This window comes from Canis lupus, chromosome 12, assembly GCF_003254725.2.
Source record: "Canis lupus dingo isolate Sandy chromosome 12, ASM325472v2, whole genome shotgun sequence".
Lineage (NCBI taxonomy): Eukaryota > Metazoa > Chordata > Mammalia > Carnivora > Canidae > Canis > Canis lupus.
Genome location: NC_064254.1, coordinates 3,733,202 through 3,760,632, shown reverse-complemented (window position 1 = coordinate 3,760,632; position 27,431 = coordinate 3,733,202). Strand labels below are relative to the sequence as shown.

Sequence of the window (27,431 nt, the reverse complement as noted above, 5' to 3'; positions counted from 1 at the left end):
GAACACTTAGGTTGTTCCCATGTCTTGGCTGTTGTAAATAATGCTGTAGTGAATGTGGGCATGCAGATATCTCTTTGAGGTAGTGATTTTGTTTCCTCGGGATATATACCTAGAAGTGCGATTGCTAGATCATATGGTAGTTCTATTTTTCATTATTTGAGGAACTTCTTTTTTTTTTTTTTTTTTTTTTTTTTTATGATAGGCACACAGTGAGAGAGAGAGAGGCAGAGACATAGGCAGAGGGAGAAGCAGGCTCCATGCACCGGGAGCCCGACGTGGGATTCGATCCCGGGTCTCCAGGATCGCGCCCTGGGCCAAAGGCAGGCGCCAAACTGCTGCGCCACCCAGGGATCCCTATTTGAGGAACTTCTGTACTGCTTTTCATAGTGGCTGAATCAACTTACATTCTTAACAGCAGCACACAAAGTTTCCCTTTTCTCCACATCCAACACTTTTAATGTCTTGTCATTTAACAGCCATTCCAACAGTTGTGAGGTGATATCTCATTTTGATTTTTCTGCCCATTTTTCTTTTTAGATTATTTATCTGAGAGAGAAGGAGCAAGCACAAGCCAAGGTGGGGGAGCTGGGCAGAGGAGAGGGAGAAGCAGACTCCCGTTGAGGAGGGAGCCTGATGCAGGGCTGGATCCCAGGACCTCATTATCATGATCCAAGCTGAAAGCAGATGCCCAACTGACTGAGCCACCCAGGCACCCTCTTCTACCCATTTTTAAATCCTATCTTCCCCCCCCTTTTTTTTTGGTTTTTGTGTTATTGAATTGTATGAGTTCCTTGTATATCTAGGGTATTACCCTTATCAGATATCCAATTTGCAAATATTTTCTCCCATTTGGTAGGTTCCCTTCTCATTTTGTTGATAGTTTCCATTGCTCTGCAGGAGCATTTTTTTAGTTTGATGTAGTCACATTTATTTATTTTTGCTTTTTTTTTTCTAAGTAATCTGTACACCCAATACAGAGCTTGAACTCATGACTCCCAAGATCAAGAGTCTCATGCTCTGCCAGCTGAGCCCGCCAGGTTGCCTGTTGCCTTTGCTGTAGTGTCAAATTAAAAAATCATTGCCGGACTGACCGCCTGTGCTTTCTTCTAGGAGTTTTCTGATTTCAGGTCTCACGTTAAAGTCTTTAATTCATTTTGAGTTGATTTTTGTGTATAAGGTAGTGGTGCAGTTTCATTCTTTTGCATGTGGCTGTACAAGTTTTTCCAGCACCATTTATTGAAGAGACTGTCATTTCCTGTTACAGATTTTTGGCTCCTTTGTCATAAATTAATTGATCATAAACACAAGGGTTCATTTCTAGGCTCCCTATAATGTCCTATTGATTTTTTATCTGCCAACAGATTGTATTCTGTCTTATTGATCTTTGTATCTGCCAACAGTTGATGGTAATATCATACTGTTTTGATTAGTATAGCTTGGTAATATAGTTTGGAATTGGAACATGATTTGTTCTTCCTAAGATTGCTTTGGCTATTCAGGCTCATGTGAATTTTAGGGGTATTGTCTTATTCTGTGAAAAGTGTCATTTGGAATATTGGTAGGAATTGCGTTGAATTTGTAGATTGCTTTTGGTAGTATGGAACATTTTAACAATATTCTTCCATCCATAAGCATGGAATAACTGTCCATTTATTGTGTCTTCACTTTCTTTCATGAATGTCTTACAATTTTTAGCGTACATATCTTTCACCTCCTTGGTTAAATTTATTCCTAGGTATTTTATTCTTTTTGATGCAGTTGGAAATGGGATTTTTCTTTCACAATTTCTTTTTCTGATAGTTCATTGTTAGCGTATAGAAATGCAGCTGATTTTTTTTTTTTTTTTTTTTTTGTATATGGTGTTTGTATCCTGTAGTTTCACCAGATTTATTAGTTCTAACTTTGGTGTGGAGTCTTTAGGGTTTTCTTTTAAGATTTTATTTATTTATTCATAGAGATGCAGAGAGAGAGAGAGAGAGGCAGAGACACAGGCAGAGGGAGAAGCAGGCTCCATGCAGAGAGCCTGACATGGGACTCGATCCAGGGTCTCCAGGATCACGCCCTGGGCTGCAGGCGGCGCTAAACTGCTGCGCCACTGGGGCTGCCCAGGGTTTTCTTATATATAAGATCATGTTATTGGCAAATAGTGTAGGTTTTACTTTTTCCTTTCCAAATTGGATCCCTTTTATTTCTTTTTCTTGTCTAAGTGCTTTGGCTAGGACTTCCAGTACTATGTTGAATAAAAGTGGTGAGAGTGAGCGTCTTTGTTCTGTTCCTAATTTTGGAGGAAGAGCTTTCATTTTTTACCTTTGAGTATAATGTTAGTTGTGGGCTTGTCATAATATGGCCTTCATTATGTTGAGGTATGTACTTTTTTTACCCACTCTGTTTAGAGTTTTATAATGAAATGTTTAATTTTGTCAAGTGCTTTTTCTGTATCTATTGAGATGATCATGTCACTCTTATTTTGTTAATGTAGTGTATTACATTGATATGTGGAACTATCTTTGCATCCCTGAAATAAATCCCACTTGATTGTGACATATAAAATATTCAATTCTTTTTTTTTTAAACTTTGATTAGTCTCAGAATGATATTTTAGTAATAATATTAGAAAATAGCTTCTTTGTGCGGAGCCATCTGGCTGGCTCATTCAGTAGAGAGTGCTACTCAATCTCAGGGTCTTGTGTTCAAGCACGTGTTGGGTGTAGAGGTTACTTAAGGAAATTTACAAAAAAAAAAATGAAGCTCAAGAAAAAAAATACCTTGTTGGGGCATCTGTCTGGCTCACTCAGAGAATGCTGCTCTTGATCTTGGGGTTGTGAGCTTGAGTCCCACATTGGGTGCAGAAATTACTTAAAAATAAAAAATCTTTAGAAGAATACCTTGTTGCATAAGATATAATAAGGTAAATTACTAACATCTATAAAGCTAGAGGTAGGAAGGCTTCCATCATATTTTTGTTTCTTATTTACAGTTTCATCCAGTTTCCTTGGAGTAGACTCCTCCCTTTCATGAATTCGATAACTCACTGATGTGGTCAGTTTCATCATTTTCAGCATCTTTAGACACGGATGGTGCAACTGTGGGTTGAGAAATCAAATCTCCTAGTCTTTCCTTTTTAAAGAAATGATCCATTCTTAAATATAAAAGAATTATACATTTTCTTTTATTTGAGAATAAAATATTGTTAAAGTCATGTTTATTATTAAAGGCTGTTTAAGTTTTAGATACAATTTAAAAATTTAGAAAAATTTGAAAATTTGAAAAGTTGTATTATAAAACAAGACCACAAAAGGTACTGCTTGTGTTTTTGTGTAGGCATAAGCAAAGCTTCAGAATTAATGAAGTAATAGTAATGGTATATAGGGCAATATTCAGGTTACAGAAATTTAAAGCAAGTGTAAATGGTAATGACTGGTAAAAGCACAGAATGGAGATCAATCTAAGTTAATCTCTGAAAGACATATTTGTACCCTAAAGCATCATTATCTTAGAAAATCTGGATAACGCAAGACTATACAAGCACACATTCCATTAGTGGTTGGAGTGATGGCTTTGTTACCAGTCACGTAGCCTCTGGAAAAATCCACTGTACGCATATGAGAGAATAGGAGTGGAAAGGGCAGATAACATCTTAGTTTTTTTTAACATCTTAGTATTAAGATGACAATAGTGTTGGCCCCTCTGGGGCCTGTGATCCCCCAGGAATCTTTGAGAACTGCTGTTTCTAAGTGATTCTGACTACAGCCTGATGTGAAACTGGTGGAAGGAAAGGCATTAGTCAAGTGCTTTTTGTGCCAGGCACTGTGTTAGGATCTTCACAAGATACAATCTTATTTAGTCAAGGTCTTTGTAATGGTGGCAGTGAAAGTGATATGAGGTCACAGTTGGGTTATATATGAAGATGGGATTTTGTTGAGTGTAAGATGCAAGTCAGGTCAGGGGTGGCCTTTAGGGTTTTGACCAGAGTAACTGGAAGGGTAGAGCTGCCATTTCCTTGGCATGAAGAAAAGTACTGAAGGAGCAGGTTTGGGATGGGGAAGAGACCCACTATATACAGAAAATAGTGTTTAGGGGAGAGGAATGGGCTGGAGGTATAAATTTGGAAGTTGTCAGCCTATCAGTAGTATTTTAAGCCATAGTCTCGGACAGAGTCACAAAGAGCATAAGTAGCTATAGAAGAGAAGACACCTTAAGGACTAAGGCCTCTAACACTGCATGATTTAGAGGCTGAGGAGATAGCAAAGAGTAGCAAACAAGGGAGCAAGAAAATCAGAAGAGTATGTATTCTGGAAGCCAAGGAAAGGTTGATTCAATGCAGAGTGAATGTTACTATGACAAGGGCTAGTGGGTCAAGTGGATGAAGACTGAGTTGACTATTAGATGGGGCAACAAGAAGGTAATTGGTGACTTTGATAGGGGGCAAAATTCTGTTTGCAGTGGGTTCAGGACTGAGTGGGAAAAGAATATATATTAGTATAGACAATTTTACTGAATAATTTAGCTATAAAGAACAGTAGATAGGATATGGAGTCACGAGAGGGTTTGGTTTTCTTAAGGGAGAAATACAGCATGTTTTATGCTAATGGAAATGATCTGATTTGGTAAAGAGGTGAAATGTTAAGATTCAGAAGAGAGAATTGCTGGAGCAGTGTCTTTAAGTAGGACAGAGAGAAGATCTTGTGCACAAATGGAGGGGTTGGTTTTCACTTGGAGCACAGATAGTGTCTTTGTAGGACTGGGAGGAAAGGCAGGGTTTATGGACATGGATGCAGATAAGTAGCTAAGTTGTAGGATGGAAACATGGATATTCTTTTTAGATTGTGTCTATTCTCAGCAAAACAAAAACCAAGAGAGTGAGGGTGGGGCAGTTAAGGGTAATGTGCCACATCAAGTATAGCTGTGAAATGGCAAAGAAGCCATAAAAGGACCCTCTGGGGTATAACAAGAAATAGGCTAAGTGTGAATTTCACATCTGATTATCTCAAGTGAATTCTAGGATTAAGTGTTACAGAGCTTCCATTTTGGTTCCATAGTCTCACTAAATAAGATATATTTACATTTCTTTAAGTTTCTAATGTGTTACCTTTCTTATCAAGGAATATTTTTAAAGTACTGCCTGATTAGTGTATGATATTTTATTTGTACTCAAAGGATTAGCTTTTGCAGTCAGGTTGCCTTAGAATTATCCTTGTTTTAATGGTTATATTATACTTCACAGTTCTTGTAAATAATATACAAAGATGTTAGAAAAACTTAATATTGGGAAAGCAAAAGGACAAAACCAGTTGATTACATCAAATCTATTTTATATGCTAACAACACTAGTGAAATAACATCCATTGGTTATGTAAAATGTGTTTTGAACTTTGATACACAATACAGATCTATGAAACCAATGGCCAGTTGCTTTCTAGTGAAGGAAGAAAACAAATCCAAAAAAACAAATCACATTTTTTCAAGTCGTCCATTCCTAGAACTCTTAAGGACTTTGCCTAATCAGAGTGATTTATTATACATTTGAAAGTATATTGCTTAATAGTTACTCTTTTGTGTGAAACCTAGATTCATTTTCTTTATTAAAGTATATAATTGAAGCTTTTAAACAGTTAACTTTAGGAGAAGCAACAAAACAAAAACCAACCATACATCATTAATGTTTTTGTAATTCTTTCTTTGTTCTTGATCCTTAGCGTGTCATATGTATATCGTCATTTTTTTTGTATTTTCAAATGATGCTGTAAACTGGTGTCGTCTTGTGTGTAAGTTTGAAAAGACAATACATAGGTGAGTAGCCATTTTCTCACTCTTAATGTGGATAGACTTTGTTGCTATGTGACTGAGTCCAGGATTTGTGGAGTCATCTCTTATTGGTAGCATAGTCCTTCTGAAGTGGTCAGGCTGATCAGCTGTCGTGTGTTTTTCCCTGCCTGCCACAACTCTTAACATTGCTATAGGTCTGAGTTTCAGTGCCCTTAACATGTTTCTTTTGCATCCTGGATTAATGGTTCAGGAGTTTCTTGAGAATGATGATTGCCTTGGTTGTGTATAGGAAGATGACAGCCCATAGTACAGAATTAACACTATATTGTGGGCTGACAATAATCCTGAAGATTGCTAGCTGAGACTTACCCGGAAGAATTATGTGTACAGGCAAAGCTTTTCATTGAGAGTATGGAAGATCTCAAAGCTGTCCACCTAATTCCACTTGTAGGCAATAAGCTGAAAGATAAAGAAGTAGAAGACTGATCAAAAAATCTATACACAGGGTGCCTGGCTGGCCCAGGAGTGTGCAACTCTTGATCTCAGGGTCGTGAGTTCAAGCCCCACATTGGACATGGAGCCTACTTTTTTTTTTTTTTTTTTTAAGATTTATAGATTTATTTTAGAGAGAAGTGGGGGAGAGGCAAGCAGGGGAGGGGTAGAGGGAGAGAGAGAGGGAGAAAAGCAGACTCCCTGTTGACTATAGAGCCCAGTACAGGGCTTGATCTCACAACCCTGAGATTGTGAACTGAGCCGAAATCAAGAGTCGACATAACCAACTGAGCCACCTAGGTACCCCTAAAACATAGCTTTTATATACATTGGGAAACCAAAAAACTCATTTGACTCATTTTATGGAAACATTTGCTTTATTTCATGGTCTGGAAACCACACCCTTGATACCTTGGAGATGTACCTGTGTTATGGAGCTTTCTTGATGCATAGATAGATACATAGCATTTGAGTATTCCTAGTGAATGAAGGCCCTCACTATCTAGCTGCAATTGGCAAGAATGATTAGTAGTTAACATGGATTATTTTCATATGAACAAGTGCTTAAGGGTGTTTAAATTTATTTGGACCTTACTGTTGATTTACTTAGCAGGTCATGTGAATAAAAGTTAAATTTGTAATCAGCTCCTCAGTTATAAATTTGGATTAACGTTGTCTGAGTTAATTGGTGAAGTCTGTTCTACATGCTTCATGGAATTTTTGTTTAAAAGATACTTTGATGGGGCACCTGGGTGGCTCAGTGGTTGAGTGTCTGCCTTCAGCACAGGGCGTGGTCCCTAGGTCTTGTGATTGAGTCCCTCTCAATCTGGCTATGTCTCCCTCTGCCTGTGTCTCTGCCTTTCTCTCTGTGTCTCTCATGAATAAATACATAAAATCTTTTTTTTTTTTTTTTTTTTTTTTTGTTAAAGATTTTTGAGGGCAGCCCTGGTGGCTCAGCGGTTTAGCGCCGCCTTCAGCCCAGGGCGTGATCCTGGAGATCCGGGATCGAGTCCCACGTCAGGCTCCCTGCATGGAGCCTGCTTCTCCTTCTGCCTGAGTCTCTGCCTCTCTCTCTCTCTCTCTGTGTCTCTCATGAATAAATAAATAAAATCTTTAAAAAAATAAAAAATAAAAATATTTTTGATAATTTAGTCTCTTGGCCATTTATTTCTTAGGGTCCTAATAGCACTGTAGTTCTAAGAAGTATTGAAATTAATGTTCAAGATGTCACTGTCTAATTATATGAATTGTTACATTAAATGTTAACATGTTCTAATAGAATTATTTAAATCTGATTTAATTTCTAGTTTATTCTGCTTTCTGCCTATCACCCAGAAGTTTTAATAAAATAAAAACATAAACCATATCATTTAATGTCAGTTTACCACAGAGTGCAAATGAAATGACACTGTGATGATGGTTGGATTATATTGCAGAAGGAATGTTAGTGGTGATCACAAGGGAAGCAGAATGGAGTGAAGTCCTGGGGCCTCTGCTGAAGCATTCCTAATAGAAATATGCTTGTCAGCCATCTGGAGCAGGACATGAAGGGAAGTTCCTGGGGTCTGAGAGGGAATTTATCCTCCAGTCCTTTGATCTTGATTTTGGGGAGGGAGGACAAGCAACTATACAGAAGAGTGAAAAAGAGACCAGGCTGTTGATTTATGTGGTTATTTTTGGTGGGTAATCATGATACTTCCATCACAGGAATGTTAAGGACTCCAATATCTCAAAGGAAAGACTCTGCAAAGGGAATAAATCAGAGTGATTTCTCTGTTGCCACTTGAGGGAAACTGAGACCAAAATAGCAAATGATTTTTAAAAACTTTAGAATGTGTTTTGTTATAGGAAGTTTGAAAGCAGTTCCCTTGATAGTCTTAGGTGGTAAAATAGATCATTCACCAACTACCGTTAAAGCATTGGCTGTTCTGTCTGCCAAGTCCTGTACTAGATGCTTGGTATTCAACGATAAGCAAAAATATGGACTCTGCTCTTTGAACTTTAGAGTTAATCACACTCAGAAACGTTTGATCACAAACTGAAGTGGCATTGTCTAGGAAAAGAACATCATTAGTCAAGTGAACCCATTTGACAGAAAACCTTGATATGGACATGGTGGGCAGGCTGCCCTGATCTCTAAAGAATGAGTAAGAGTTAACTAGGGAGGGCTGCCCTGATCTCTAAAGAATGAGTAAGAGTTAACTAGGCATTGGGCAGGGCATTTCAGATTGAGGGAACAACTGTGCAAACACTGTATCAAGAGGGAGTGGAGTGTTTAAAGAATTGAAAGTAGGCCAATGGTACAGAGGTGCAGAGTACAAGCATGAAGTGAAGTCAGTGGGGCCAGACCGTAGAGGTCCTTGTTAGCCTTGGTCTTTGGCATTGGGTCTTTGTTTATTTGCTTCTTGGTGGATATTTACTTTTTAACTTTTTTACTGTGGAAAATTATGAACATACACAGAAGAGTGACAAATATACACTACTTAGTGTAGTTATCTAGCTTTAATCAGTACTTGACCAATCTTGTTTAATTTATATTTTCACCTGATAAAAGTTGTGATTCTTAAAGTAATGGGAGGCATTAGAAGAGGTTTTTTTTGTTTTGTTTTGTTTTAAATATTTTATTTATTTATCCATGAGAGGTATACAGAGAGAGAGAGAAGCAGAGACACAGCAGAGGGAGAAGCAGACTCCATGCAGAGAGCCCGATGCTGGACTTGATCCCAGGACTCCCGGATTACGCCCCAGGCTGAAGGCAGGTGGCAAACCACTGAGCCATCCAGGGATCCCCACATTTGAAGAGTTTTAATAAAAGCAGGAGTGAGTCAAAAACTGGACCAGATTTTTGTTTTGAAAGATAATTCAGGCTGTGGGGTGGGAAGAAATTAGAGGGGGAAGAGCACAGGCAGACAGGTAGACAGTTTACTGTAGTGGTCCTGTCATGTAAATACCTTGAATCAAATTAGCTGTTGTGGAGCTGAGAAGAGTGGACAGATTTCAAAAATGTCAATGGGAAGATCCTCTGGATTTGGATTTGGTAGGAGGTTGGATATAAGGGATAAAGGAGAGGGAGAAGGTGGCCCTGGTAACCCCTTGGTTGCTGACTTGAACTTGGGATGGATGAAAGATCCTGAACTTAAAGGATGGTTGGTGGCACTGCAGTGTGAAGACCAAGTACAGGAAGAAAGCAGGCACCTAGTTTTGCCATCTTATCCCCTCCTCAAACCTCCAATGCTCTTTCTCCAGATGACATGGCAGTTTGACCTTTCATACTGAGGCCAAAGAGCTAAGATGAATTTGAGCTGTGCACTCTTTTTTTTTTTTTTTTGTAAGATTTTATTTATTGGGCACCTGAGTGGCTCAGATGGTTCAGCGCCTGCCTTTGGCCCACGTCATGATCCCCGGGTCCTGGAATCTGGCCCCATGTCGGGCTCCCAGCTTGGTGGTGAACCTGCTTCTGCCTCTGCCTCTGCCCCTCCCCCTGCTTATACTCGAGAGCATGTGTGCTCTCTCTCTCTCTCTCTCTCAATTGGATAAATAAAATTTTTTAAAGTGTAATTCATTCATTCATTCATTCATTCATTCATTCATTCATTTATAGAGCAAGCACAAGCAGGGGGAGAGGCAGAGGCAGAAGGAGAGGGAGAGGCAAGCTCACTCCTGAGCAGGGAACCCAGTGTGGAGCTTCATCCCAGGAGACCTGAGCCGAAGGCAGATGCTTAACCATCTGAGCCACCCAGGTGCTCTTTTAATAGTTCTCTGGAGCAAAGGATATGGTCATATTTGGGTTCAAAGGACATCCTGGAAATGCTTTGTGGATTGGTGCTAAGAAGGCAGCAAAACCAACTTTATCTACCAGGGCAGATACAAACTATTAGAAATAGTCCATAAATAATCCACTTGGATTTTTTTTTTCTACTTGGATTTTGAGTAATATTTGCACTATTTTTTTCAGGAGTCGCCAATTCTTAAAAATAAACCAGACCAAAAAATGTAACACTTTCTAAATAATATGTTTCAGGCCCTTATGCAGGTAATTAATTTATGATAAACTGCCTCTAGGGAATCTCAGATTTGTCTCCAAGAATCTTTTTTTTTTTTTTGTCTCCAAGATTCTGAATAGTATGTATTTTAACACAGGTGCCTGTGTTAGTCTTTCCAAGAAGAGGATGGGGTTAGTCTCCCCACTTTGGAGTTGCACCAGCTAGCTGCTCAGTAACTCTGTGAGGTTCCTGAGAAGACCATTTGGACACCTGTTCAAGTCATGGCTAGCTGTAAACCTCTGTAGGAATTCTTTTTTTTTTTTTTTTTTTTTTTTTTTTAAGATTTTATTTATTTATTCATGATAGTCACACAGAGAGAGACAGAGAGGCAGAGACACAGGCAGAGGGAGAAGCAGGCTCCATGCACCGGGAGCCCGACGTGGGATTCGATCCCGGGTTTCCAGGATCGCGCCCCGGGCCAAAGGCAGGCGCCAAACCGCTGCGCCACCCAGGGATCCCTGTTTTTGTTTTTTTTTGTAGGAATTTTTAAAAATCTTTTCACCATGCTGAGGTGGGATGTGATGAATAAATAATTTTAAGTAAAAGATGAATCTCTTTATATCAGTCTCTTGGTTTTTCTGAGAGGTCTTGCCTGGGTCTCTTTCATGTACCTCTCCAAGTCACACACTGTCACATCATGCTCTTTTTCTTCATGACGCTTATCACTGAAATCACCTTGTTTACGTGTTTTGTGACTCCCTGCCTTAACAGTGACTCCAGAGCTGCAGTCTCCTGTTGGGTTCATCAGTGTAGCTCTTGTGCCTAGACAAGAGCCCAATGTGTGCACATTCTCAAGAGATAGTTTTTGAATGAATAAATGAATGCTAATATATAAATATATTTCTGTCTTCATTTGCTAGATAATTCACATTGTTTAGTTTAATCATTATGAATAGTGTGATTTCTCAACAAATAAATTATTTGGTACCTAATGCATATTGAAATGTACATTGAGATGTAATTGTGCATTATGGTTTACAAAATAGACAAAAGTTGCTTATATGATGTGATGTCTGGAGTTTTTACCTTTGATTTTTCAAAAGCTACTGGTTTATTTTATATTTTTAGAATAATTTTATTTCTTTTTTTTTTTTTAAGATTATATTTATAAATGAGAGACAGGGAGAGAGGCAGAGACACAGGCAGGGGGAGAAGCAGGCTCCATGCAGGGAGCCCAATGTGGGACTCGATCCCGGGACTCCAGGATCATGCTCTGGGCCGAACACAGCGCTAAATCGCTGAGCCACCGGGGCTGCCCAATAATTTTATTTCTAAATGATGAGAGAAAAGAGATTTCAGGATGCCTTTTGCAAGTATCTTTCAGTAACATGAAAGTATGAATAACCCTTAATTCCCACTAAGAAAAAGTCCAGATGGACTATTTATCATTCTGTCTTCTTTTGCTGTTAGCTTCTGAAGTGTGAGAACCTAGCCCAGTTATATATAATGATTTTGATCAATTGAGTGCAACTTGCACATCTGATAAGAAATTGTTGTGAAAGAATGTTGCAGACTTATCTGCCTTAGAAAGTTACATTTTTATGCTAGTGCTCCTTCTGTCTTCTGTATTCAAATGAATGTTGGTTGTGACACTTGTGACACTATTATTGGTTGTGACACTTGTGTTGAATCTTAAAGGATGGATAGAATTTATATAATGATTTCTGTTATTTAGAAACTGTCCTTAGCAGTTCATTTAGAAATTATTAGTAAAAACAGGGACGCCTGAGTGGCTCAGCAGTTGAGAGTCTGCCTTAGGCCCAGGGCGTGATCCTGGAGTCCCAGGATCGAGTCCCACGTTGGGCTCCCTGCAGGGAGCCTGCTTCTCCTTCTGCCTATGTCTCTGCCTCTCTCTCTGTGTCTCTCATGAATAAGTAAATAAAATCTTTAAAAAAAAATAATAAATTGGGGGTCCCTGGGTGGCCCAGTGGTTCAGCGCCTGCCTTTGGCCCAGGGCATGATCCTGGAGTCCCGGGATCAAGTCCCACATCGGGCTCCCTGCATGGAGCCCTTCTCCCTCTGCCTGTGTCTCTGCCTAATCTTAAAAAAAAATTATTAGTAAAAACACAAGTATTTTAAAATACAATGTACTGATTTTTTATTATTTAACAATTTTTATATTCAAGTGTAATTTATATAGTGTTACATTAGTTTCAGGTGTGCAGTATATTGATTCAACAATTCTCTACATTACTCAGTGCTCATCATAATAGGTGTACTCTTAATTTCCTTTGTGTATTTTATCCACCCACCGCCCCCCCCTGGTAACCATCAGTTCTCTGTATTTCAGAGTCTGTTCTTTTGTCTTTTTTCCTTTGTTCATTTGTATTGATTGTTAAATTCCATATGCGAATGAAATCATATAGTATTTGTCTTTCTCTGACTTACTCCTCTTGGTATTATACCCTCTAGATCCATCCATGTTGTAAATGGCAAGATTTCATTCATTTTTATGGCTGAGTAACATCCATCGTGTGTATACATAACACACACACCAGGTCTTCTTTATCCATTCATAATGCCACACTAAACATAGGGGTGCAGATACCTTTTCAAATTAATGTTTTCATTTTCTTTCGGTAAATACCTGGTAGTGGAAATTCTGGATCATATGATAATTCTATTTTTAATTTTTTAGGAGCCTCCATACTCTTTTTCCATAGTGGCTGTACCAGCTTACATTCCCACCAACAGTGCACACGGGTTCCTTTTTCTCCACATCCTTGCCAACACTTGTTTCCTGTGTTATTTATTTTAGCCTTTCTGACAGGTGTGAGGTGCTAATCTCTTTGTGGTTTTGATTTGCATTTTCCTGATGTTGGGTGATGTTGAGTATCTTTTCATGTGTCTGTTGGCCATCTGGATATACTTTGGAAAAATGTCTCTTCAAGCCCTCTGCCCATTTTTTCCTTGGATTATTTGGTGTTGAATTCTATAAATTCTTTATATATTTTGAATATTAACCCCTTATTGGACATATCAATATCTCCTCAGTAGATTGCCTTTTTGTTGATTTCCTTCCCTATTCAAACAAATACTTGTTTTTGTTTTTGTTTTAAGCTTCTATAGAAGAGATGCACAGGTTGAGCTGCTATTGGAAATAACACAGGAGTTTTTTCAGTGCTAAAGAACAGAGACTGAGCTTTTTAAATGAGAGCATTTAAATAGAGTTGTATTTGCAATGACAGTAAGGGCAACTTACAAACTGTTTCTGTTTCCTATGTCAGTCTTCTTTTCTGACTTTTTAAAATCTTCTAAAATATGTCTGTTGTTTCTTGATGTCCAGCAGAGGTAGATAAAAACAGCCATTGTGATATAATAATTTGACAGCGACAGAAAATACCAGCTGAGAAATGTGTGACCTAAGACAATGTATGGTCAAGTCGGGTCTTACTTGAGAGCTTGACTCAATCTGGTTAGTTAGCAAATAGCTTCCTTGTTCAGCCTCCCGAGGATGAAGCCAGGAACAGATGCCTGTTCTAGGTGGCTGACACCTAGAAGTCTCTGCCACATTTCTTTTCCTTTCCTTCCTGCTTTCCTTTGGCTGCCCCCCATCATGCCCACCCACAAATCAGATGTGGAGCATAGAGTAAGTTCCGTTGGACTGGAGGCAGGGGTGTAGGGTAAGTGAAGAGGAATGGTGGGAGTGAATGCTGTACCTGTCAGGGTGGCTTTACAAGGTCACAGGGCAATGGCAGAATCAGTGTTGTGTTTCTGTTTTGTTTTGTTTTTAAGATTTTATTTATTTTTTTTGAGAGAGAGCACAAGCTGGGGGAATGGCAGAGCGGGAGAGGGAGAAGCAGACTCCCCATGAGTAGGGAGCCCAATGCAGAGCTCTGTCCCAGGATCCTGGGATCATGATCAAAGCCAAAGGCAAGTCACTTAACCAAACTGAGCCACCCAGGTGCCCCAGTGCTGGGCTTTGGTCTTGTAGTTATTTCCATTGTGAAGATGATTGTGGGGGTAGGAATAATTTTTCTGGCATTTTAGAAGACTGCTAGCTAAACTAATTTTGAACTGGACATGTGAATGTTGTAAATGTGCAATTACTAAAAATATGTGCTGATCAGAACTCTCACCTTGCCATGTTTAATACATCTATTTTGGGCCATCTTTTCCCACTGCCAAGACTCCCTAATCTCCCACGACTGCTGAGTTTGCTTCTTACCCTTAAATGACAAGCCTGCTTCCCTCACTCCTCTTAATGGGCAAGGATAAAAACTGAGTTATTTTTTGGGGCTGAGGGTGGATAAGGAGTTCAGTCTGCTCTTTGTGTTTTCCTTTTTCTGGTTATTTGCAATTTTGGCTGATCTGTCTTCGGTAGCTCCCTTCCTCTAGTGGAAGTGATGAAATGTCAGTACTTGTTAGCTTGCAAAGGAACCCAGATAACCCTTTATCCTTGTTAAGGTGAGTCTGTGGATCTGGAGGACTCCCAGGCTCCACTGGCTTAGAACAGAATGAGTCTTGGTCTGGCTGTTAACATGTAATGCAGCCGCATAGCTCATAAACCAGCTATGAACATGTCAGCTTTTGGTTACTCAGAAAAGTGGAGAGCAAGAGGACACTTGTACTGGTATTTTTTGAGTATCGTGATTAATCATTATGATATACTGAGGATGTTTTGCAAATTGAGACCATGTGCTATGGAACCAAAGTTCCAAGTGTAATTTGCTCTTTCTACAGACACAGACTCCCAGGATTCTCATTATGAGTGTTAGCTCATGGTGGGTAGTGCAATAGCATTCAGCCAGAGTCCATGTGGTGGAAAGAACATGGTGTTAGTCAGGTCTGTAGTTCAGGTCTGAGTTACTCTTCTTAAACCAGTTTCTTCAAGTGTAAAATAGAAGTGCTAAAATAGAAGTGCATCCACTAACAACATCTTAATTCCTAGGATTATTATGAGAATTAAGTTAGATTATATTAAAAGCACAGCAAATAAATAAATATGAATATATTTAAGACATTTTAAATTGCTATACTAATAATTCTGTAAGCTTAGATTGAACCTTTACCGTTCCTTTAAAGTAGTCCAGCAATTGTGTTTTAAAATATACTAGTACCTTTAAAAAATATTTGAAAGCTTTTTTAAATAGACTTTGTTTACCAGAGCAGTTTTAGGTTCACAACAAAATCGAGTGATAAGTACAGAAAGTGCCTGTATGCCCTCTGCACCCACACACTTAAAACCTACCCCATTGTCAGCATCCCCCACCAGAGTGGTACATTGGTACCACTCAATGGTACAGTGGTACAGTGGTACAAGGCACTGATCCTACCTTGCCACATCATTATCACCCCAAATCCATACTTTATATGAGTGTTCGCTCTTGGTGTTGTATATTCTGTGGATTTTGATATATGTATAATAACATATATCACCATTGGAGTGTCATACAGAATAGTTTTACTGCCCTAAAAATCCTCTGTTCTCTGTTTCATCCTTCCCTGCCCCCAACCTTTAGCAACTATTCATCCTTTTTTTTTAAGATTTTATTTATTTGACAGTGAGAAAGCACAAGCAGGGGGAGTGGCAGAGGGAGAGGGAGAAGCAGACTCAATCCTCTGTTCTCTTTCCGTTTCATTCTTCCCTGCCCCCAACCTTTAGCAACTATTCATCCTTTTTTTTTTTTTAAGATTTTATTTATTTGACAGTGAGAAAGCACAAGCAGGGGGAGTGGCAGACGGAGAGGGAGAAGCAGACTCCTCATTGAACAGGGAGCCCGATGTAGGGCTTGATCCCAGGATCCTGAGATGACCCAAGCCGAAGGCAGATGCCTAACAGACAGAGCCACCCAGGTGCCCCAAAAAAACTAGTTTTAAAAAGTATTCTCTTAAATGTTTTTCTTATAGAATGTTCTGTTATTAAATGGCAACTTATAATTCATTATGATTTCATGGATAAAAAGGCTTTGTTTTCTACATACTTCATCAGGTGGGTGTTGTGAGGATATTTCATTCTCCAGATGCTTTGAAGTACAATTGAGAGACAAATTTAGGATCACATTGTTAAAGTAAAAGTTTTAGAGGAATTACAAAAATGTGGCCAAATTAATTGTTCAGGAATAATGCTTTTCTCAGGGTAGGACAGAGTAATTTTTAGTTTGGTCTCCTAATGGCTGAATAAAGGAATGTCAAGAATATAATTTTGGGTTTCTTTATTTTAAGAAAATAATTTATGAGAGTTTGCATTAAAAATATATGAAACAGGGGCTCCTGAGTGCCTCAGTCAGTTAAGCATCCAGCTCTTGATTTTGGCTCAGGTCATGACCTTGGGGTTATGGGATCAAGCCCTGCATTGGGCTCCGTGCTCTTTGTGGAGTCCACTTGAGATTTTCTTTCTCCCCTTTCTTTGGCCCCTCCCCTTGCTCGCACGTGTGTTCCTTCTCTCTGTCTCGTTCTCTCTCAAACAAACAAATAAATAAATCTTTTAAAAAATATATGAAACAGAACAGGTAAAAAATTTAAAAAGATCAATAGAAGAGATATTCCCAGAATGGGCAGTCATCCACTAAATCTAGATCCCTTATGGGTTAGCTAAAAAGAAAGGAAAATGTGATAGGACTAATGGCTTTTTAGAGACTGACAAAGAACAAATATAAATTAGTCTAGAAATAGACTTTTCCTGACATTACATTTTAAGATGTATTTATAGAGTAATTCTCATGTATAGGGAATTTGAATGTTATAGTGGCAGTATCTTTGAATGTGTTTGGTTTATTTTTTTTTTTTAAGATTTCATTTATTTATTTATTTATTCATGACAGACACAGAGAGAGGCAGAGACATAGGCAGAAGGAGAAGCAGGCTCCATGCAGGGAGCCCGATGTGGGACTCGATCCTGGGACTCCAGGATCGTGCCCCAAGCAAAAGGCAGACGCTCAACCACTGAACCACCCAGGCGTCTCTTTTTATATGATTTATTTTTTATTTTTTATTTTTTTCTTTTTATATGATTTAAAATTCAAAAGGTGCAGGGTGCCTGGGTGGCTCAGTTGGTTAAGTGTCTGCCTTCAGCTCAGGTCATGATCCCAGGGTCCTGGGGTGGAGCCTTACATCCAGGTCCCTGCTCAGCCTGAGAATCTGCTTCTCCCTCTGCCCCTTCCCCTGCTTGTACACGCACATGCATTCTCTCTCTCTCTCTCTCTCTCTCTTTCTCCCCTCAAATAAACAAAATCTTTAAAAAAATAAAATTCAAAAGGTACAGTTGGGATTCAGTGAAAATTCCCCTTCCCATACTTGTCCTCCCAGTTACCCAGTTTCCTTCCTTGCAGTCAACCAGTCTTAGCAGTTTCTTATGATTCCTATAATAGATGTTTGATTATAGAAGATTCATTTATATTAACTTTTTAAAGGTTTTATTTATTTGACAGGGATAGCACAATTTTAAAGCAGTTGCTACCCATTTTTTTCTGATTTCTAGTGACACTCTCCATCTTCCTAAATAGAGTAAATGAAGTATAATTTGTGGTAGAATAAAATAGTTCAACAGCTTGATTATGTTAGAAACAGAAATTTGTGAAATAATAGTATTTGAAATGACATAAAATCTTTTCATCTTAATTTTCTCGTATATAGTTAAATATTTGGTTTATTCTTGGAGCACCTTATATGTTTGACCTCTTTTGTGTTTTCATTTTCATAAGAATGATAAGCTGGAGTTCACACATATGCGGTCAGAGTTGCAAAAGAATAGTTATTTGTGACCTGCCTGCCCCCTACTTACTGCTCATCTGACACTACCATAAAGTGTGGCTTTCCGGTACATCTGCTCGTGGCTATAACTGGGCAGGCTGTAGCCATGGTGTAAACCATTAGGTTTATAATACATTGGTGTAAAAAAAAAAAAAAATAATAATACATTGGTATAAAGTTAAAAATTGCTTTTTTTACTAAAAATAATTTCCTTTTATTTTATTTTTTTTAATAATTTCCTTTTAATCATTTGATGTGCTTATGTGTGGATTTAATATTATTTTAATAGTAATCTGGAAAATTTTGGTGTGATTTCTTTGAAATAATAAGCAGCAGAATAGTTAGGAGCCCATTATAACAGTGACAAAAAATAATAAACTGAAGAAATAGGTAAGATGTGTGCAAAGAAAACTTCTAAAATGTCACTGAGAGGATGGAAAAATGTACCGTTTTTCTAGGTAGGAAGGTTCAGCATCACAAGATGTCAGTTCTTGCTAAGTTAATCTACAAATTAAACTTGTTTCTTGTAGAAATTAGAAATGTCTTATTTAAACAGCTCAAGCAATTTCTGAGGGTCAAATCGATAAATAAACATGGAAGAATAGCCAGTAAAATTTGGAAACAGAAGAATGAAGGGTGGTAGTGGTGATATCTAGTCCAATTAAACCATGTTGCAAAGCTATGTTACGTAATATAGAATGCTTGGAAATTGGATCAGGAGTAGGCAAATGAATCAATGCAACAGAATAGGTAGTCCAGAAATAAATTGGCGAGTCATCTAAAAAATATAAAGTTGGATTTTTATGTTTATAGCGGAATAGCTTCCATTGTAAATAGGAAATATAAATAAGAAACTAAAACCATAAATTTCTGTAAGAAGACATAAGGTCGTTTTGTTACAGTCTTGGACTGGAGCAGGACCTTCTAATTATGCCATTTAATTCCCAAATATATATGGAAGTACATGGCTAAGAATAACCAAGACATTAAAAGAATGTTACTGAAAATTTCAAATCTTGACTCTTAATTTCCCCTAATTTCAGGGTAGTGAGATCCAGCCCTGAGTGGGGCTCTGAATTCAGTGGGGTATCTGCTTCTCTCCTTCTCCCTCTTTTTCTCTGCCTCTCATGTGCCCACCCATGTGTGCTCATGTATGTGTGTTCACTCTCTCTCAAAAATAAATCTTCTAAAAAGAAAAGAAAATTTCAAATCTGTACAAATGTACACTAGATAGTATAATGAACCCATACGTATCTCTCTGTCAGTTTCAGCTGTTAGCAACTCATAGCTGGTTTTGCTTCATGTGTATTCCTAACCACTTCTCTCCTCCTCTGTTATCTGATCAAATCTTAAACATCATATAATTTTGTCCATAAATTTTTAGTAGGTACTTTTTTTTTAAGATTTTATTTATTCATGAGAGACACACAGAGAGAGGCAGAGGAAGAAGCAGGCTCCCTGCAGGACCCCGGGATCATGACCTGAGCCAAAGGCAGACACTCAACCACTGAGCCACCCAGGTGCCCCTAGTAAATACTTCTGAAATAGAACTCTTTTAGAACCCCATCCACAATATCATAATCATACAGTAAAAAGTTCATACAGGAAAGGTAGGTTTTCCCCTTAGTGTAGCATTATTCCCCAAATTAATGAGTACATCACCTATGGTTCAATCCATGAGTTCATCATATTGATTTTTGACTAGTAGGAGTCTCTTCAAGTTAACTCCTGAGTCCCATTTGTATTTATTTAACTACATCTTAGCAACTTGAGTCCACCAATATACAAAAAGAGTAATAGATGATGACAATCTAACCACATGAATTCCAGAAATGCAAGGCTGATTTAACATTTGAAAAATCAATCAGTGGGAATGCCTGGGTGGCTCAGCGGTTGAGCATCTGCCTTCAGCCTGGGGCGTGATCCTGGAGTCCCGGGATCAAGTCCCACGTCGGGTTCCCTGCGTGGAGCCTGCTTCTCCCTCTGCCTCTGCCTCTCTCTCTCTCTGTCTCTGTCTCTGTCTCTCTCTCTCTGTCTCTGTCTCTCTGTCTCTGTCTCTCATTAATAAATAAATAAAATCTAAAAAAAAGAAAAGAAAAATCAATCAGTGAAATCCACTACATTAACAGACTAAAAAAAAGAAAAACCATATCAATATCAGCAGATTTAGAAAAAGTCTTAGACAAAATTCAATATCCATTTATGATAAAAAGCCTCAGCAAACTAGGAAAAGGTAGGAACTTCCTCAACATGATAATAGCTACTCAAAACAACTACCATTATGCTTTACTATATCTATATATTTAATATTTTATTTATTTTTAAGAATATGAGCCAGGGGAGGAGCAGAGGTGGAGAGAGGTAGAGAGGGAAGGAGAGAATCCCAAGCAGACTGCCCTGAGCACGGAGCCTAACTTGGGACTCAGTCTCATGACCGTGAGATCACAACTTAAGCCAAAATCAAGAGTCAGACACAACCAACTGAGCTGCCCAGGCGCTGTATACTTTAGTATTGAAAAAAATACATACATTCTCCTTAAGATGGTGAACCAGACAAGGATGTCTGTTCTTACCACTTCTGTTAATCACTGTTCTGAAAGTCCTGTCTAGTACAGTAAGGCAAAAATGAATGAATGAATGATATGAGAGGAAGAAGTAAAACTGTCTTTTTTTTTGCAGCTTACTTGATCATCTATGTAGAAAATCCTAAGGAATCTATCAAAAAGTTACCAGAACTATTTTTTTTTTTTGAAGATTTTATTTATTCATGAGAGACCTAGAGAGAGAGAGAGAGGCGGAGACATAGGCAGAGGGAGAAGCAGGCTCTTTGCAGGGAGCCTAATGTGGGACTTGATCCCAGGACTCTGGGATCACGCCCTGAGCTGAAGGCAGATGCTCAGTCGCTGAGCCACCCAGGCGTCCCAGTTACCAGAACTAGTAAGTGATTTTAGTGTGGAAAAAGGATAAGATCAGTATGCAGAAATCAGTATTTTGTGTATACTAGCAGTTAACAGAAATTGAAATTTTAAGAATATCATTTAAAAGAGCATCAAGGGCAGCCCAGGTGGCTCAGCGGTTTAGCCCTGTTTTAGCCAACAGCCCTCCATTTTCCTAGAGTTAAGGGTCTCTTACGGTTTGTCTCCCTCTCTGATTTCGTCTGGGAGGGAGAGGATCTTAAGCAGGCTCCCTGCCCCATTTGTGAGCCCAGCATGGAACTCAGTTCCATGGCTCTGAGATCATGACCTGAGCCAAAATCGAAAGTTGGATGTTTGACTGAGCCACCTAGGCACCACTGTAAATAAAGTTTTCAAGAATCATAGCCACATTCATTTATGTATTGTCTCTCACAGCGTCTGTGCTGCAATGGTAGAGCTGATAGTTGCAACAGAATATACAGCCCACAAAAAAAAAAAAAAAAAGAAAAGAAAAGAAAGAATATACAGCCCACAGAGCTGAAAATATTTACTACCTGGCCTTTTATTGAAAAAGTTTGCCAACCCCTGATGTAGAAGAGCTTTATGATCTCAAGGAAGGGGCGGATTTCTTAGCCAAGAAACAGAAAATACTAACCATAAAGGGGAAAAAAAGTGTATTCATCAAAGTTAGTAACTTGTGTTCATCAAAAGATACGAAAGAATGAAGAGAGTCCTCAAGAATGGGAGAAAATATTTGAATGTATAACAAAATCTGTAAAGAACTCCTACCAACCAGAAAAGAACACAGTAGAAAAATGGACCCTAAACTTGATCAAGCCCGTGATAAAAGTGGAAACCCAGATGGCCTGAGAACATTTTTTAAAGTACTCAGCCTCATTAGTAATCAAAGAAATGCAAAACCCCCCACAATGACATACTGTTAAACTATCAACCAACATACTAACTAAACTAACATACTATTAAACGCTCTTACCAAAGAGAATGTAAATTGGTACAGCCATTATGGAGACCAGTTTGGAGGTTCCTCCAAAAATTGAACTACCCTATGATCCAGCAGTCCTATTTCTGAGTGCCTCTGAAGGAAATGAAGTGAGTATCTCAGATAACTGCACCCCTTTGTTCCTTGTGGCATTAATTCACAGTAGTCAAGACATGGAAACAACCTTAGTGTCTGTTGATGGATGAATGCATAAGGAAAATGTGGTGCATCTGCACTCACACACAGATATTATTCAGCTAAAAAAAGAAGGAAATCCTACCTTTTTAAGATTTTATTTATTTATTAATGAGAGACACAAACAGAGAGACACAGGCAGAGGGAGAACCAGGCTCCATGCAGGGAGCCTGACGTGGGACTTGATCCCGGGTCTTCAGGATCAGGCCAGGCCCTAGGGCTGAAGGTGGTGCTAAACTGCTGAGCCACCTGGGCTGCCCAAAATCCTACCATTTGTAACAACTATGGGTAAATCTTGAGGGCATAACGCTAAGTGAAGTAAGTCCAACATAGGAAGACAAATGCTCTAACGATCTCACTTATACGTAGAATCTAAAAGAGTTGAACTCAGAAACAGGGTAGAATGGTGGTTACCAGAGTCTGGGGGATGGGGAAAATGAGGAGATGTTGATCTAAGGGTATAAACTTCAAGTTGTTTTTGTTTTTTGTTTTTTGTTTTTTTAAGTAACTTTTATCCCCAACTTGGGGCTCAAAATTCACAAACCCAGAGAGCAAGAGCCCCATGCCCTACTGACTGAGCCAGCCAGGTACCCGAACTTGAAGTTATAAAATGTAGTTCTGGAGAGCAAATGTATACAGTGGTGACTGTAGTTAGTAAATACAGTGTTGCATACTTGAAATTGGATATTCTTAAAAAAAAAAAAAAAATTGTTGGATATTCTCACCAGGCACACAAAATGGTGACTATATGAAGTAATGGATGTATTAACTAACTTTATTGCAGTAATCCTTTTACAGCATATTATGAGTATCAAGTCATTATGTCACACCCTGTAAATTTATAATTTTATTTTTTAATAAATAGTAAACAAACAATACCTCATTAAAGCTGGGAGGGGGAACACATCTGACTGGCAAAAAAAAAATATATATATATATATATACACAATTACAGAAAAATAGAAAGCTTCTACATGGCAAAATCACCATAAAGTCAAATTGACAATCACCAGGCTAATTTACTTAATATTATGTGAAGAGCTTCTCCAAATCAATGAGGAAAAAACCAATAACCCAATAGAAAAATTGGCAGAGGGTATGCAAAGGAAATACAAGTGACTCTCAAATATGTGAAAGATGCAACACCTCTCTTGTAATAAGAGAAATGCAAATTGAAACTAAAAGGAGATGGCCATGTTTTACCTGTGAGATCGGCCAGTGTCAAAAAATAGGATAATACCACATGTGATAAGAACGTGAGGGAACAGTGAGCCTCATACACTACTGGCAGGCATGTATAAACCTGTAAAACCTCTGTGGGAGGCAAAGTATCAGCATTTATTAAAATTACAAATGTGTCTTATCTTTATAGCAGTTCTTAGATTGTATAAAGAAAATACCTTTATCTTGATCCAAATGACCTCTATGTTATCAAATCAAATGCTCCATTCTTATTAGTCTTCATCTTTCTTGACCTCTTAGTGGTGTTTAACTCAGTTGGTCGTTCCTTCCTCTTTCAAACACTTTTCTTGGTTTCTTGCATGCCTTTTTGCTTGATTTTCTTTCGCACTCACTATTTGTTCCTTCTTGGACTCCTTTGTTGAATCCTGCAAAACATTGAAGAGCCCCAGGGCAGAAGCTAGGAGTGCTCCAGATTTTCTCTCTAAATAATCTCGTCCAGCCCCAAATTCTGCACACTGCTAGATGTTAATCTCTGTCTCTGACCTCTTTGTTGAACAGCAGATTCATCTCTCCAACTGCCTTCTCAGCAGCTCCATCTGTGTGTTTGATAGGCAGCTCAGACTCAACATGCGCAAAGCTGAACTCCCGGTATTACCTGCCAGACCTGCTCCTCCCATTGTTTTCCCATTTTGTCCATTGGCTCAGGTCCAGGAACTGAAGTCATCTTTGACTTCCTTCTTTTTCTCATAGCCCATATCAAGACTTCTCTTGGCTCTACCTTTAGAAGAAGAGTCAGAATGTTACCACTTCTTTCTCCCTGTTATCCCTTTAGTCTGAAACCATCTTCACTTCTCTCCTTGGACTAGCATAGATCCTCCTGTTTTATCCCACCCTTGTTCAACCTTGCAATCTATTCTCCAGTAACTGTTCCAGATGTTTGCTTAGAACCCCTCAGGGGCATTCTTCTTCACTTGGGATACGATCCCAAGTCCTTACCTCCTTAACTTGTGATTCCCTCTATGACCTGTTCCCCTCCTCCTACTTTTTTCCTTACTTATTCTGCTCTAGCCATGCTGGCTTTCTTACCTAGACCTTGCGGCCTCAGGGCAGGAACTTTGTTTCTGAGGGTACCTTTCCCTAGAGAGCCAAAGGCTTGTTTTCTTCACTTCAGTCAGATCTGCGCTCAAACATCCCCTTTTAGGAGAGACTTTCCCTGACCTCTCTGTCTAAAAGAGTACTCTGTTAATTTCTACTTCCTTTTTTGGTCTTTTTTTTTTTTTTGAGATTTTATTTTATTTTATTTTTTATTTTTATTTATTTATGATAGTCTCACACACACACACACACACACACACACACACACACACACACAGAGGCAGAGACACAGGCAGAGGGAGAAGCAGGCTCCATGCACCGGGAGCCCGATGTGGGATTCGATCCCGGGTCTCCAGGATTGTGCCCTGGGCCAAAGGCAGGCGCTAAACCACTGCGCCACCCAGGGATCCCTGAGATTTTATTTATTTATTCATGAGGGACACAGGGAGAGATGCAGAGACACAGGCAGAGGAAGAAGCAGGCTCCATGGAGGGAGGCTGATATGGGACTTGATCCTGGGACTCCAGGATCACCCCCTGGGCCAAAGGCAGGCACTAAACCACTGAGCCACCCAGGTGTCCCTGGTCTTTTTCTTCTTATTAGTATTTCTGATCACCTGACTTTATTTTAGTTTATTGTCTGTCGTCTTCCATTAGATTGTACATTCCAAAAGAACAGGGCTTTTGTTATGCTTATTGCTGTCTCCACAGTGCTTAGACAGTGATTGGCCCTGAGTAGATATTCAATGGCTGTTAGTTTAATGAGGGAATGAATTTATGAATTCTATCAGTATATTCACATTTGGAAAGTGATTTGTGTATAGGGCTGTTTATTGTAGCATTGTTTTAATAGCAGAAATTGGAAATACCCAAAATGTCCGTCAAGACGTGTGATTAAATAAATTGTGGTACAACCATATCATAAAGTCCCCAGTTGGAGATATGTATGATTTCATTTATATGAAGACCCAGAACAGGCAAAACTAATCTATGATGGTATAAATCACAATGGCGATTGTTTCTGGGTTGGGGGCATTGACAGGAAAGAGTCACAGGGAACTTTCTGGGAAGATGGAAACATGTATCCTTATAGGAATGTATATGGGATCAGGTGCATGCATTAGTCAGACTCATTGAGCTGTGCCCTGACAGTCTGTAAGTTCCAGTGAGTGTGAATAATAATTCAGTTACAACAAAATGTATTTCCTATAAATGAAAAAACGAATTTGTGTATCAAGTTAGTGGCATAATTGTACAGAAGGTAAATCTTTCATGTGACTTTAAAACAGTGTTTTGATTGAACATCTCTAGTAGGATCTATCCTTAAGCTAAGAAGAACTACAAAGAACCTTGAACTGTAGTTAGTGGTTTTATAGCTAATAGTGCTATTGATTTGAAACTATTATATTACAGGACAACTCAGATAATTATATTAATGTTATCTTTTAGGATAAAAAATATATGTAAGCATAAAATCCAATTAGTTAAAAGCTCAGTAAACTTTTTAAAAGATTTTAAGTAATCTCTACACCCACCACGGGTTCAAACTCAACCCTCTGATCAAGAGTTGCATGCTCCATCATCTGAGCCAGCTAGGTGCCCCAAAAGCTCAGTAACTCTAAATCTGAAATGGAAATATCAGCATAACCCATAATTCATTTTTCTCTTCAATTATCCTATTTTCATTTTTTTTGTAAAAAGTATTTATTATTTGAGAGAGAAAAAGAGTGAAAGCACCAGCCAAGGGAGAGGCAGAGGGAGAGAGAGAGAAGTAGACTCCTCGCTGAGTGGGGAGCCCAACATGCGGCTCGACCCCAAGACCCTGGGATTATGACCTGAGCTAAAGGCAGACACTTAACCGACTGAGCCACCCAGGTGCCCCTATTGTTTCCGTTCTAATAATACATATTTCCTATCTGCCATTGAAAATGAAAGGCTTTAGAAACAATGACAACACAACAGTGCCAGTACCTAAATTGAGGCCTCTAAATATCATTTCCCACTAAGAACCAGCTAAATTCAGATTTGGGGCAGGCAGTGCTTACAATGACCCTGAGATGTGACCGTGACAAAAAAGCAGACAGCTATACAAGATTAAAGACTTATGTCAAAAATATGTGAGATAAACAAGATTTGTAAAACATTACTGTTAGGATATATGTGGTAAGCCTGTGGGTGGCTACCATATGGTTCTTTCAACTTAACTGTATATTTGAAAATTGTTATAATTAAGTGCTAGTTGAAAAAGACGGAATCCAACCTGAAGCAGCTCTTGCTAGACTAGCTAGAACTAGCTCTTGCTGGTTAAAGGTGGGAGAACCAAAAAACTAATGACTACAGGGCAGCCCTGGTGGCTCAGCAGTTTAGCGCCGCCTTCAGCCCAGGGCTGGATCCTGGAGACCCAAGATTGAGTCCCGCGTCTGGGCTTCCTGCGTGGAGCCTGCTTCTCCCTCTCCCTGTGTCTGCCTCTCCCTCTCTGTGTGTCTGTCATGAATAAATAAATAAAATCTTAAAAAAAAAAAAAACTAATGACTACAATCGATTGAAACATAGGAAGTATTAACACAGTAACAAGAGTAACAACAAAATATTTGGAGGTAGCTTGGACACTCTCATTTTTCTAAAAATTAGTGAATTAGGAGGAGGAAAAAAGCATTTATCTTACCTTTCCTCTGTTAGGATAATCAGTCAGTGAAGAAGTTTCTTCTTTGTGGAAATTTCAGTTAATATAAAAGGGATGATAGAATTAGAAAATTATCATTTGTATTCCCTAATGCAGTTATGGATATAGAATGGGTATCATTAATAGATGCTACAACCAGTCAAAGAAAGGCTGACGGTGAGCTCTGTCATGGATAGATCACATGGGAGCTCTTGACACCAGTTTCATCTCATCATTAAAGCTGATGTCAAATCTTATTGTCTGACAATGCAGTGCTATAGCAAGTATGTGGCACTGGCAGTGAAGTTTTCTTGCCAAAATAAAAACAAACTTGATTAGGCTTCAAGATCTTCCCACCTGAGTACAGGAACTGTGGGAGAGAGAGGACCA

At 38.8% G+C, this 27,431-nt stretch overlaps 1 protein-coding gene and 1 long non-coding RNA gene across 4 annotated transcripts in view; one reads left to right on the top strand and one right to left on the bottom strand.

The window, feature by feature from the left end:
• NUDT3 (nudix hydrolase 3) overlaps positions 1-27,431 on the top strand; it is a 127,574-nt gene that overhangs the window by 20,948 nt on the left and 79,195 nt on the right. The window contains exon 1 of one of the 3 annotated variants that reach the window (XM_025418476.3): positions 13,843-13,890. The exons of the other annotated variants lie outside the window; for them this stretch is intronic. Within the exon in view, the coding sequence (XP_025274261.1) occupies positions 13,858-13,890 (33 nt within the window). The 5' untranslated portion in view covers positions 13,843-13,857. Of the gene's footprint in view, positions 1-13,842; positions 13,891-27,431 lie in introns of those variants that run through there. 3 annotated transcript variants of the gene reach the window in all.
• LOC118350409 (uncharacterized) lies at positions 165-24,188 on the bottom strand. The gene is made up of 2 exons (XR_004804148.2): positions 23,504-24,188; positions 165-6,225 (listed from the first exon to the last, which is right to left on the bottom strand). It is a non-coding gene; the product is annotated as an uncharacterized LOC118350409 (long non-coding RNA).